This window comes from Equus asinus, chromosome 19, assembly GCF_041296235.1.
Source record: "Equus asinus isolate D_3611 breed Donkey chromosome 19, EquAss-T2T_v2, whole genome shotgun sequence".
NCBI classification, from domain to species: domain Eukaryota; kingdom Metazoa; phylum Chordata; class Mammalia; order Perissodactyla; family Equidae; genus Equus; species Equus asinus.
The window spans coordinates 16265062-16278316 of NC_091808.1; the positions used below are offsets into that span (position 1 = coordinate 16265062).

The 13255-nt window shown below is 40.1% G+C and overlaps 1 protein-coding gene across 2 annotated transcripts in view; it reads right to left on the reverse strand.

The window, feature by feature from the left end:
• Window positions 1–298: 298 nt before the first annotated feature.
• The window catches only part of ACSL3 (acyl-CoA synthetase long chain family member 3), a 74440-nt gene continuing 61483 nt past the window's right edge, over window positions 299–13255 (reverse strand). For both annotated transcript variants that reach the window (XM_070489648.1, XM_044751417.2), the window contains 3 exons: window positions 12145–12259; window positions 10561–10718; window positions 299–2374 (listed from right to left, as the gene is read on the reverse strand). In XM_070489648.1, coding sequence (XP_070345749.1) covers window positions 2217–2374; window positions 10561–10718; window positions 12145–12259 — 431 coding nt within the window. In that variant the 3' untranslated portion in view covers window positions 299–2216. The remainder of the gene's footprint in view (window positions 2375–10560; window positions 10719–12144; window positions 12260–13255) is intronic.

The window sequence follows — 13255 nt, forward strand, 5'->3', positions numbered from 1 at the left end:
CCCAAGTATCTTCTGGTTAAACCAGTATTTCTTTTAACGGAATTACAGCTGTCTTGTGTTTTTCTTTTAAATCAACCAACTTTTTCTTTTTCAAAGGGTAATATTAAAAGATGCTATTTTTCAAGTGACTCAAGCTGGGTGGGTGAGAGAGTAATTTGTTTGAAGGGGATTCTACTTACTTCATTCCACATTCTGCTGTGGCATCTGACACCTGGCATCTGATATTTTAGTACCAAAAGGAACTATAAAAAATGAGCAGCATGGAACTAGATACAGATTAAACCAGCCTTATTAGGTGTTTCTGAAAAGAAACAACTTTTATTCTGAATCAGTGATAGGGTACATATTCATGATACTATTTGAAGTCACAATTATACTGATCTCTCCCCTTTGAAGCACTGAACTTTTTTGTAAATACAACTTTTCAAAAATCATTTGAAAGCAAACAATTATTCTAAAGATAAAGCATGAGTAACAAATTCTCTCCACCCACCCTGACTTTCATTTTTAGATCACAACATCCTGATAAAGAGGTTCCACTTAGTTTCCTTCACATTTTTACTTCTTCTTGGCAGTTTTTCCAAATTTTTCCAATTTTATGAAAATTTAAACTATGATGAGGAAAGCATTCAAAACATAATACAAATATACAAAAATACAAGAAAAGCTCAAAACAAAACACCATATTGTAATATCACCAAATATGACGTGTTTGTGACATGACCCAGACTCACAGGGCCCTGGGTCTTCAACACTCCCAACATCCTACACAGATCTACTTTCCTATCTTTCCTTTTTTTTTTTTTTTTTTTTTTGCCTTTGATGCCCGAAGTAACTGAGAATCAGGAAAATAACTGATATGAAAAACATGGTACCTGTGATTTTTTAAAGTCCTGATTTGAACACATCTTAACTAGTGCAATATTACTCTTGATAATGTTCAAATAACGAGAGACAAGCAACACATATGTAAAGACTATGTATCATACATAGCAATGTTTTTAGAATCACAAAGAATGCTCACACTGACACAAAAACCTGCAAATTAAATCTTAACTCACCTCATTACAAAGTTAATTAAAGTCCCATGTGTCTTAGTAAGAATGCTGTACTCAGAGCATTCTAAATTATTTCATGTTCTAGTGCAGAAAGGTTATGGGAGAAGGAAAAGGTAAGGTGCTTTTTTAATAAGCTACCAACAGACACTGACGCACACACACTCCCCACCCAAACCATCAAAAGAAATTCCTAATTTTGAAATGAGATATATGATTAAACGTCTAGACTAAAAGTAGGAGAGTGGGATAGAATAATTTTCCTTGACTAATGTGTCATAAATATACATATGGTCCAGGAAATAAAGAACTTTCTATCCTTTGTTTTTTAAATTGTACCCTAACTTTTAGAATTGCCTGGATATTCCCCTAGTTTCAGAAGCTAACGGGCAGACTGTGTACGCTGACGGGAAGCTATACAGACTCATTACCCAGTGCTGTGACTACACGCTGTGTTTTCTTCTTTACTATTAAATCATAACCCTCTATTGCTATTTTGTTTCATGCAGCACCAACCAAACTTCGATTTTTTCTAATAAAAAATAAATATATAAAGAAGACGATGTCAGGCATATATTCACAAGGTCTCAATTTCTTAAAACGTTAAGTATGGGTATATTTATTTCTCTCAAATGCTTACAAGACAATAATTACACAGCAACAAATCTTTTGTTCAACAATGATTTGATTGATAGGCATTTGAAATTTACATAATTCCACATCCATACCCTTGCATTTTTAAATACTGTAAGTAAAAAAGCCCCCCAAATAACCAATTCTTATATTTCCTATTTATCCCTCTATACATCCAAACTTTAAAAAGTTACAAACTGAACATTATACAGAACATATAAATCATGTTTAAAAACTTGAGGTTTTAAAATCACTGTTCCCCAGTATGATTCAGAAAGTCCTCATGCTGACAAGTGCAGTCCTAGGTGGGAAAGTGAACTGGAGGAGGGAAGAAAGAAGAGACAGACACAAGTTTGCTGTCTTAATATTTTACTAATCCTGTGGGTTAAAAATGGTGATGTCATGAGAAATAACAGTTTAGGTTTAATATGAGGAATGGAGTTCGCCTCACAGTCTGAGACATGCATTTCAAGTATTTCCCTATTTGATCTGAGCTCCCTGTAGCAAACTGATGCTGAAAGACAATAATTATTTTCTTCCATACATTCGCTCAATGTCCGCCTGGTAATGTGTTTTAAGCTCTTTGCGTTTCAGCTTGAAGGCATCTGTCACCAGACCAGTTTCAGGGGTCCACGGTTCAGGGCTCAAACGAATTTTTACTGGAATTTCAAACTTTTCCAGACTTGCTGAGATAGTAAAACAAACAAACAAAAAAGAAAACGTAAATGCAAAGGCATGAAAAATGTATAATTACAATTCTTAGCAAACAGTCTAACTTCCCCAGCCTTTGAGCATGCGTCAGAATGTACAACCAATGGCCCATGAAACTCACATCTAAGCAATCTATCCCTCAGAAACACTAGTATAAGTAAAAACACAGATATGCATGAGCACAGCAGCAAAAAACTGTTTAAAAAATCTACACATCCGGGGCTGGCCCCGTGGCCGAGTGGTTAAGTTTGCGCGCTCCGCTGCAGGCGGCCCAGTGTTTCGTTAGTTCGAATCCTGGGCGCGGACATGGCACTGCTCATCAGACCACGCTGAGGCAGCGTCCCACATGCCACAACTAGAAGAACCCACAACGAAGAATACACAACTATGTACGGGGGGCTTTGGGGAGAAAAAGGAAAAAAATTAAAAAAAATCTTTAAAAAAAAAAAAAATCTACACATCCATCAATAGAATGAATTAGACAAATTATGATATAAGCATAAAACAGAATACAATTCAGTCATCAGAAATGAGTTAGATCTATATGGGATGGGTGTGTAAAGAGATCTGTAATATATTGGTAGGTCCAAAAAAAGGCAAGTTATTTTTTAATACCAGATAAACTTATCTGCATCTAGACGTGTAGGACGAGAAGGACACACACCAAACTGTAAAGCGTATACTTCTAGGGGCTAAGATCCGGGATTAAGGCAAGGGGAACACCACTTTTTACATTATATCTATCTGTTTTCTTTGAATTTATTATAAAGATCATAATCCCTTTAGAAACTAAAAAACAATAAAGTTTAAAGAGAACCTTCTAACTGAACCAGGACACTCACTGTGAGCTGTGAGGACAGAGTGTCTGCTCACTACTGTGTCCCCAACACACTGTCTGATACCCAGTGCACTCTCAATGATGGAGGGAGGGAGGGAAAAGAGAGAGATATCGTTTTAAGACACACATTTCCTTAGTAAGACTTATTTTTCCAGCATTCATTCAACAAATATCTATTGAAAAAGACTGTAAAGTGCTTTTACTAAACAGTCTTTAAAAATACAAAAATGAATAGTTTCTGCTTTCAAGTGGTATAGACTCTAACAAGGGGAAACAGGTGAATACCTAGCCATAATTATATATATATATTTTTAAAAAGTACTAAGTTAAAGGTATAAGTGCCTTGGGAGCAAAAGAGATATGTTAACTCTAACTTGTAAAAATAAACATTGTAGAGATAACAAACAGTTTTAGTTCTTCAAAGATTAAAAGTACTTCAGGAGTGGTTTCCAGGAGGAAAAACCACTATGAGCATGGGCAGTCAGGCACGGACCACAGGACTCAAGGGACAGGGGAGTCTGGCACTACTGAGATGTCCGGGAAACTAAGAAAGCTAGCACGAAAAAGACCACGTAAATTTTTAAATTTCAAAGTGCTCAACATTGCATGCCATGACCTGACTTAAAATTATGTTCACTGTATAGCAACATCATCTAAACCAGTGTTTTGGGAAAATAAACACAGTTACACCCATGGGACCAGCTGGAGAAATAAGGACTGCAATAATTTGAGTATTTCATCCTATTCTGTTATCGATATATTTGTATATACGTTCAATTTAGCAAATATTTTTGTTTTCTTCCCTCTTTTTCTCTTATCTAACATAATGTGTATTGATAAGTTAGCTTTATCTCATGGTATTTACAAAGTTACAGGATAGCAAAGGAGAAGAGCAAACATCACTCGTGGAGTTTGCGTCCTCTTGTGGGGAAGAGGCGAATGCATTTTCAGTTGTTTGCAGAACAGTTGTGTCATGTTAGCCTGAAGTCTGACTCTGCTATTGTCTTTACTTGGAAATTAACTATTAACTAAGATGTACATGGATGCCAAGCTGGCAAGGGGTGGACTGTGACGGTCAGTTCTATGTGTCAACTGGGCTGGGCCAGAGCTCCCAGTTATTCAGTTAAACACTAATCTAGGTGCAGCTTTGAAGGTATTTTGTAGAGGTGATTAAGACTATAATCAGTTTCCTTTACATGAGGGAAATTATCCTAAATAATCTCAGTGGGCCTGCTTCAGGCAGCTGAAAGGCCTTGAGGACAGAGCTGAGGGCTCCTCACGCAAGAAGCAATCCCGCCTGTGGGCAGGAGCTCCAGCCCATACCTGAGAGTTCCCACTGACCCTTCAACAGGCTGTTCGCCTGCCTGGCCCCAAACTACCACGGAAACCAATTCTTTACAATAAGTCTCTTAACATACACATATAGCCAACTGATTCTGGTTCTCAGGTGTAAACCTAATTTAGATTTTGCTTAAGAATAAATTTGGATCCATTTTTCACATCACATATAAAAAACTACCTCAAAAGGATTAAGGATCTAAATGTAAAAGCTAAAACTATACAAGTCTTAGAAGAAAACGCAGGGGTATAACTTGGTGACTTGGATTAGGCAATGGTTTCTCAGATGTGACACCGAAGCACAAGCAACAAAAGAAAGAAACTGTGTTCTATCAAAAGTCAAACACAGCGGTGCAGCAGTTCAATTCACCCGGCTCTGCTTCAGAAAACCAGAGTTCGTCAGTTCAGATCCGGGACACAGACCTACACATTGCTTATCAATCCATCCATGCTGTGGCAGGCATCCCACACATAAATAGAGGAAGATGGGAATAGATGTTAGCTCAGGGCCAGTCTTCCTCAGCAAAAAGAGGAGGAGTGGCAACAGATGTTAGCTCAGGGCTAATTGTCCTCAAAAAAAAATACAACAAAACAAAACAAAAAAGCAAAACTGTCATGCTTCAAAGGATACCATCAAGAAAGTAACACAACCCACAGAATGGGAGAAAATATTTACAAATCTCCTATCTGATATTGAACTTGTATTTGGAATATACACAGAACTTATACAACTCAATAACAAAAAGACAAAAAACCTAATTAAAAAGATGGGCAAAGGTTTGATTGACATCAGCATCATGCTGGAGTGAGCTCATCCCTTAGTCTCTCCCCACTAAGAGACAAGGGAAAAGACATTCACACAACACAACAGACGTCTTAGACATCCACAGAGCCATATGCCTGAAGATGGACCACCCAGGAGGCAGTGGAAGGAGGTAAGGCGATCTCTCCCTCCCAAGCAGTAGTGATCTAGGGCATGGGACCTCGCCAGCAGCCGGCATGTGACACTGAGAGGAGAAGGGGAAAACGGCAGCCCACTGTGGGAATGACTGTGCTCATGGAGCTGCCCCGCAGCCTGTGAGAACACTCCACACCAAGGCAGCAAAGCAATCGCGGAGGTGTTCACATCAAGCTGAGCAGCGCAGGCCGGCAGAGAGAAGTGCAGGGTTGGGGCATGTGGGATCTGGCATGCCAAAGACAGAGCCCCTCCCCTCACCACCTGGCACACCAGCTCAGCCAGTAGGCCAGAACAGGGATCCCCGCCAGAGCGCCTGCACATATGTGTGTAAAGCAGCAGCATCCAGTGGGCAAATGCAGACAGGCCCTGTCTTCAGAGCTTCCAACGGACAGGCACATCTGCCAGGGTGGCAGAGGGCTCAGGAAACCCCACTCCTGCTCCCCACTCAGTGGTGGCAGGTGGAATCTGTGACCAGACAGGACCACTATGCGTTAGCAAAAGTCCACCTCATCTAATAGCATGAAGAGGTAGATTAACACTCCAGACCAGAAGGAAAATGACAAGAACCCAGAAATCTATCCTGAAGTCACAGAAATTTACAATTTAAATGAGAGAATTCAAACTAGCTATCATAAAAATATTCAACAAGTTACAAGAAAACTCAAAGACAGTTTAATGATCTCAGGAATAAAATTAATGAACAGAGGGAATTCTTCACAAAAGGGACTGAAACTATTAAAAAAAATCAGAAATGTTAAGAGATGAACAACACAATGAATGAGATAAAGGAAAATCTGGAGTCCTTAAAAAACAGAGCTGATATTATGGAGGAGAGAATCAGTAATTTACAGGACAGAAACAGAAATGTTGCAGATGGAGGAGAGAGAGCTAAGACTGAAAAGAAACAAAAAGATTCTCCGAGAAATATATGACTAAACTAGGAAATGCCACACAAGGATTATAGGTATTCCAGAGGGAGAAGTGAGGGAGAAAAGAACAAAAAGCTTGCTCAAAGAAGTAATAGCTGAGAACTTCCCAAACCTGAGAAAGGAGATGGAAATACATGTAAATGAAGCTAATAGAACTCCTAATTACATCGACGCAAAAAGACCTTCTCCAAGACATATACCATTAAAATTGGCAAATGTCAACAAAAAAGAAAAAATATCAAGGGCAGCAAGGCAGAAGAAAACAACCTACAAAGGAACCCCTATTGGGCTTTCCGGAGATTTCACAGCAGAAACATTACAGGCTAGGAGAGAGTGGAATGAATAGATTCAAAATACTGAAAGACAAAAACTTTCAGCCAAGAATACTCCATCCAGTGAAAATATCCTTCCGATATGAGGCAGAAACAAACACTTTCCCAGATAAACAAAAGCTGAGGGAGTTCATCACAAGAGTCCCCCCTACATGAAGTGATTAAGAAGGACCTCATACCTGGGGTAAAAAAAAAAAGCAAAAAAGAAAGGGTTTACAAAGCCTTGAGCAAGGAGATAAACCAACAACTACAGCAAAGTTCCAGAGTACAGAGTCAACTTAGAAAAATCAGTTGCATTTCTATAGTCTAATAACGAACTAACAGAACAAGAACTCAAGAATACAACCCCATTTAAAATTGCAACAAAAAGAATAAAATACCTAGGAATAAATTTAACCAAAGAGGTGAAAGACCTATACAATGAAAACTATAAGACATTATTGAAAGAAATCAATGATGACATAAAGAAATGGAAAGATAGTCCATGCACATGGATTGGAAGAATAAACATAGTTAAAATACCCATACTAGCAAAAGCAATCTACAGATTCAATGTAATCTTAACCGAATCCCAATGACATTCTTCAGAACAAAGAATCCTAAAATTCATGAGGCAACAAAAGACTCCCAATAGCTAAAGCCATCCTGAGAAAAAAGAACAAAGCTGGAGGCATCACAATCCCTGACTTCAAAATATACTACAAAGCTTCAGTAATCAAAACAGCATGGTACTGGTACAAAAACACACACACATATCAATGGAACCGAAATGAAAGCCCAGAAATAAAACCACACATCTACGGAGAGCTAATCTTCAACAAAGGAGCCAAGAAGATACAATGGAGAAAGGAAAGTCTCTTCAATAAATGGTGTTGGAAAATTGGACAGCCACATGCAAAAGAATGAAAGACTACTATCTTTCGCCATACAAAATTAACTTAAAATTGGTTAAAGACTTGAAGGTAAGGCAGAAAACCATAAAACTCCTAGAAGATATAGGCAGTACACTCTTTGACATCGGCCTTGGAACATCTTTTTGAATACCATGTCAACTTGGCCAAGGAAAACAAAAGAAAAAAATCAACAAATGGGACTATGTCAGACTAACAAGCTTCTACAAAGGAAACCAGGAACAAAACAAAAAGACAACCAACCAACTGGGAGAAAATATCTGCAAATCATATATCCAACAGGGGGTTAATGTCCAAAATATATAAAGAACTCACAATTCAACAACAAGAAAAACCAAACAACCCAATCAAAAAATGGGCAGAGGATACGAACAGCCATTTTTCCAAAGAAAATATACAGATGGCCAATAGGCACATGAAAAGATGCTCAGCATCACTAAACAATAGGGAAATGCAAATCAAAACTACACCTTAGATATCACCTTACACCTGTTAGAATGGCTATAATTACCAAGACAAAAAATAACAAATGCTGGAGAGGATGCGGAAAAAAGGGAACCCAAATACACTGCTGGAGGGAATGCAAACTGGTGCAGCCACCATGGAAAACAGTATGCAGATATCTCAAAATATTAAAAATAGAAATACCATATCATCCAGCTATCACATACTGGACATTTATCCAAAGAACTTGAAATCAACAATTCAAAGAGACTTATGCACCCCAATGTTCACTGCAGTATTATTCACAATAGCCAAGATGTGAGAGCAACCCAAGTGCCCGTTGACTGATGACTGGATAAAGAAGATACGGTGTATATCTGTATCTATATCTATATCTACAGATATATATACAATGGAATACTACTCAGCCACGAAAAAGGACAAAATTGCCCCACTTCCAACAACATGGATGGACTTTGAGGGTATTATGCTAAGCAAAATAAGCCAGAAAGAGACAAACACCACATGATTTCACTCATATGTGGAAAATAAACACATGGACAAAGAGAACAGATTAGTGGTTACCAGAAGGGAAGGAGAGTGGGGATTAGGGGGTGGGCATAAGGGGTAAAGAGGCACATGTGTATGGTGACTGACTAATAATAATGTACAACTGAAATTTAAACAATGTTATCAACTATTATGACCTCAATAAAATAGTGATTAAAAAAAAATGGGCAAAGAATCTGAATACACATTTCTCCAGAGTAGATATACAATGGCCAGTAAGTACATGAAATGATGCTCAACATCATTAGCCACCAGGGAAATACAAATCAAAACCACGGTGAGTGATTACTTCATGCCCCTAGGATGGCTAGACTCAAAAGCATGATCAATAACAAGTGTTGACAAGCATGTGGGGAAACTGGAACCCTCATACAACACTAGTGGGAATGTAAAATCGTTCCACCATTTTAGAAAAAAGTTTGAAAAATATTCTGGAAAACAGTCTGGTAGTTTCTCAAAAGGTTCAACATAAAGTTCATGCAGGCCCAGCAAGTACATTCCTAGGTGTCTAACCAAGAAAAGTAAATACATCCACACAAAAACTTGTATACAAATGTTCATAGCAGCATTATTCACTAACAGCCAAAAGGGGAAACAACCTAAATGTCCACCAATTGATAAATGGATAAACAAAGTGTGATATACACCATATGATGAAATATTACATTACAATAAAAGGGAATGAAGTATTGATAGAAGACACAACAAGGAAACATGGATGAACAATACACTAAGTACAAGCCAGTCACAAAAAATCAGATACTGTATGACTCTACTCATACAAAATCTCCAGAAAAGGCGAATCTACAGCAGCAGGAAGACTGTGGTTGCCAAGGGCTGGGGTGGCTGGAGGGTGATGGGGAGGGACTGCTGACAAACATGGGATTTCTTTCCGGAGTGACAACAATGTTCTAAACTGTGGTGACGGGTGTACATCTCTGTGAATACAAACTACCTAACGGTACACATTAAATGGATGAGTTGTTTGGTACGTGAATTATATCTCAATAAACCTGTTAAACATAAAATTTAAAAATAAGAGGTAAAAATGTATATAAACATAATTATGCTTAATTATTAATGCCTCAGTATTCCACTTTACTTAGAAATTATGTAGGTTTCTAATGACTATCCATTAATTAGCTCAATTTAACATCAGTCCAAGGTTTTGAGTTACCCAAGAATGCTGGCATTATGTTCAATCTGACATACTACAAAACATAATTTAAAGGGTCAGAATAATGATTTCATCTGATTAAATGCAATTTACATTTTTCGTAACCTTGAAGAACATATCCCAGGAGAATAAAAATACATACTTGTATAATACTTACTGGTGATGACTCAGAAGGTATAGCTGTTTTTATTAAACCAACTATATTAAACTAGCCTCATCGCGCCCCAGTCAACACACACACACAAAGTGGGTACAGGACCTATTAATACAACCAACTACCAGTACACTAACAGTGCAGAAAGGGCAGAGAAGAGTTCTGGACGGTCCACTGTGGACTGGGGGGGGCCAGGAAGCTGAGCAGGGTCTTGGGAACAGGCGAGGGACGTGGAGAAATGGCCAGCCCGGAAATCAGAAGCTGCAGAGGTGAGAACGCTCTGATACAGGGAGCCAAAGTCAGGATTTGGAGTGGGTGCAGAGGACATGTGCGTCCCACAGACGGGCTTGAATGGGGGACGGATAAGTATGTTCTTCCATCTACTAGGAAGATAGGATTGGTTTCTGGGCAGAAAATGATGTAGGCAAAGCCTTGGAATATAACAGCATGAATCAATTTAAGTACTCTCTTCCCGCCCCAGGTCTCAGAATCAGTTTCACAGTCACTCACCTGAAATAGCAGCTTCAGAAAGCACTTTGAGTACCTCGTTTTCCATTTCACAACTGTTACACAGCTCCTCCCAAGTCCCTTTCAGGCCTTTCTTTCTAGCTAGTTCTGTTAGTTCCTTTTGATTTGGCACAACAAATCCAATGACGTAAGAATGATAACTGAAATACATGAAGGATAGATTAGGGAAGGAACTCAATGACAAGCCATGTTCACCACAGTTACTGATTACATTGACATTTCAGTAGTTAACTGTCTATTATTTTAAAGAAAATGCATGAGGCAGATTTGGTACCGGCATACTTATTTCATGCAAGAGCCACTTTTACTGTCTGATTCATAACACGTTCCAATGCTTTGGCAGAGTTCACTGCTAAATAAACCTTAACCTGACATGTCATGATAAATCTCAGCTATGCCTAACTATTATAAATAGAGCCATGTACACATTTTTTAAAAGAAAATTACAAATATTAGAAAACTCATCTTTAAAAATCAGTAATTCACTTGAACAGGTTAAACAAAAACAAAAGCTAATGTAAATCAGAAACTGTATCTAACGAAATTTGACAGTAAATCAAAGTAAGGTGATTCTATTTATTTCTCTCTTTTGTGATCATGAGAATGTGTGTTGCTTGGAGGAGCTCTGAGCGTGCTCGCTGAAGGCAGCACCCCGAAGAAATGGCAGCAGCATCAGGAAGAGGAGGACAGTTCTGGTCAGCAACACACGAGTCAAGTCCAGAACTGCAGCATCACTAAAGAAGATCTCCACGGCTAACTGAGGGACAGAGTCATTTATAAATCAACGTAGTAGATCTTTCACTGGGGCTGTCCCTCAAAGTCTGTTTCTAAATTGATTCTTCTGATACCAGGTTTTATTGTTTCATAATTACTATGTCAAGTGCTTGTAGTAAGGTTCCCAGGCTGGCCACGAAATATGTGATCATTAACACTGGAGAATAATTACCACATGAAATACTGTCACGGAAAATGTAATCAGAGCACCAATCTGAAATTCCAACACACTTCCCAAGAACGCATTTCTGGAATTTTAACTTTAAATCCTCCTTCCCAGCTGCCTCTACAGCATCACGGGTTAGAGATGCTCTGTGTTAAGCCGCAGCTTCAGAGAGCTAAGGTGGAAGGCCTCGGCCCTGGCCAGGGTCCCAAGCAGGTTCCAGCTCAGAGCAGGGCAGTAAGAACTGAGCAGAGTGCTGCTGGCTGACCCCCAGCCCCCGCGTCCTTCCTTGCTCCCCCTTTCCTCTGGACTGGTTCTGGAGAGCTTCCCGATGCAGCGGGACAGGCGGCTAGGAACACCACGGCAGCAGGAAGGAGGACCTGATTTTCTCCACCTCCCAACCACAAAGGACATGGCAGCGAGAGACGTAAAGCAGAAAACAGGGACACAGAGGAAGATGAGGAGGGGAAGTATCACAAGGAAAGAATGAGCTAACAGCGATACGGAGAAGAGGCCACTCCCAGGGACAACGGACAAGCAGGCAGAGTTCTGGGTGCAGTTTTACAAAGAAGGCCCACAGAGGACGGCGACACCAAAGGTTTCCAGCAGCAGGGATTCAAAAGGCTTACCTGTTTGCATACGCGCAAATGTTATCTATTAGTGAGAGATTCTTCAAAGCTGCCTCTACTTTCCCAAGAGAAACGTACTCTCCTGCCTGCAGTTTTACAAGGTCCTTTTTACGATCTGTGCAAAAAAGGCCAGAGGGGGCACATTGGAGGGTAATATTAATAACACCTTCAATACATAGAAATATTGGATATTCACTAAGTAATTTGCTGTCAAGTTTATTATAATAGTTATGCTAAAACTAAAAGTACGCAATAAAATTGGGCCCCAATCTTTGTACTATTACATACATTCTTAAAGAAAATTAGTTTCTGATTAAGGGACCCTATCATCAGGGCTTTGGGTTTGTTCCTGGTAAATATTAACACCAAGAAGGTAAAGAACACAGTCAACGCCATCTGAAAGCTTACACTCTAACTGAAGAGAGGCGCCATGCCACAGCCTCTGACCTCCATACAACACGGACTAGGCGCTGAGACTCTCCAACTATGTGGAAAGAATTCCTGTGAGTGAGGCCTGAGCTGAGTCATGAGGGCAGACTGAGCGGTAGCCAAGTGGAACAGAGACGTGTCAGCTGGAATGACTGCAGCAGAAAGGAGGAAACAACCGGAGACGGAAGCGGGGAGGTGAACGGGGCCATGCAGCAGAGGCAGCCTGACCGGAGCCTGGAGGAGCCAGCAGGTCTTCGGCAGGAAGGTGGTCCAGTGAGGTGGGGGTTTAGCAGTCGCACGGCCGCGGTGAGCAGTGCGCTGAAGGGGGCAAGCATGGCAACAGAGAGGACTTTCTTGCAATAGGGTGACAGAAGGTGCAGGCCTGACCTACGATCGTGTAAGAGGAACAAGGAAACAGAGAAGAGAACGATCTTGAGGCCTATTTCCGAAGTTCCATCAGTGGGCTATGGGTTAGATGTGGGGACTGACTGAAGAGCAGAGTCTCTCACCTCCTGCTGGTTTCCAGTCGGCACGACTGGGATAGAATGGCACCAACTGAGAACAAGGAGCCAAGAGGAGAAGCAGAGGAAGGTGTTGCTCGCCCTGTGGGTCACAGTATCGAGCTGCCAGGCCTTCCTTAGTCCTCACAGGCAAGGACATGGTTCCGACAGAGGAGAGCCCT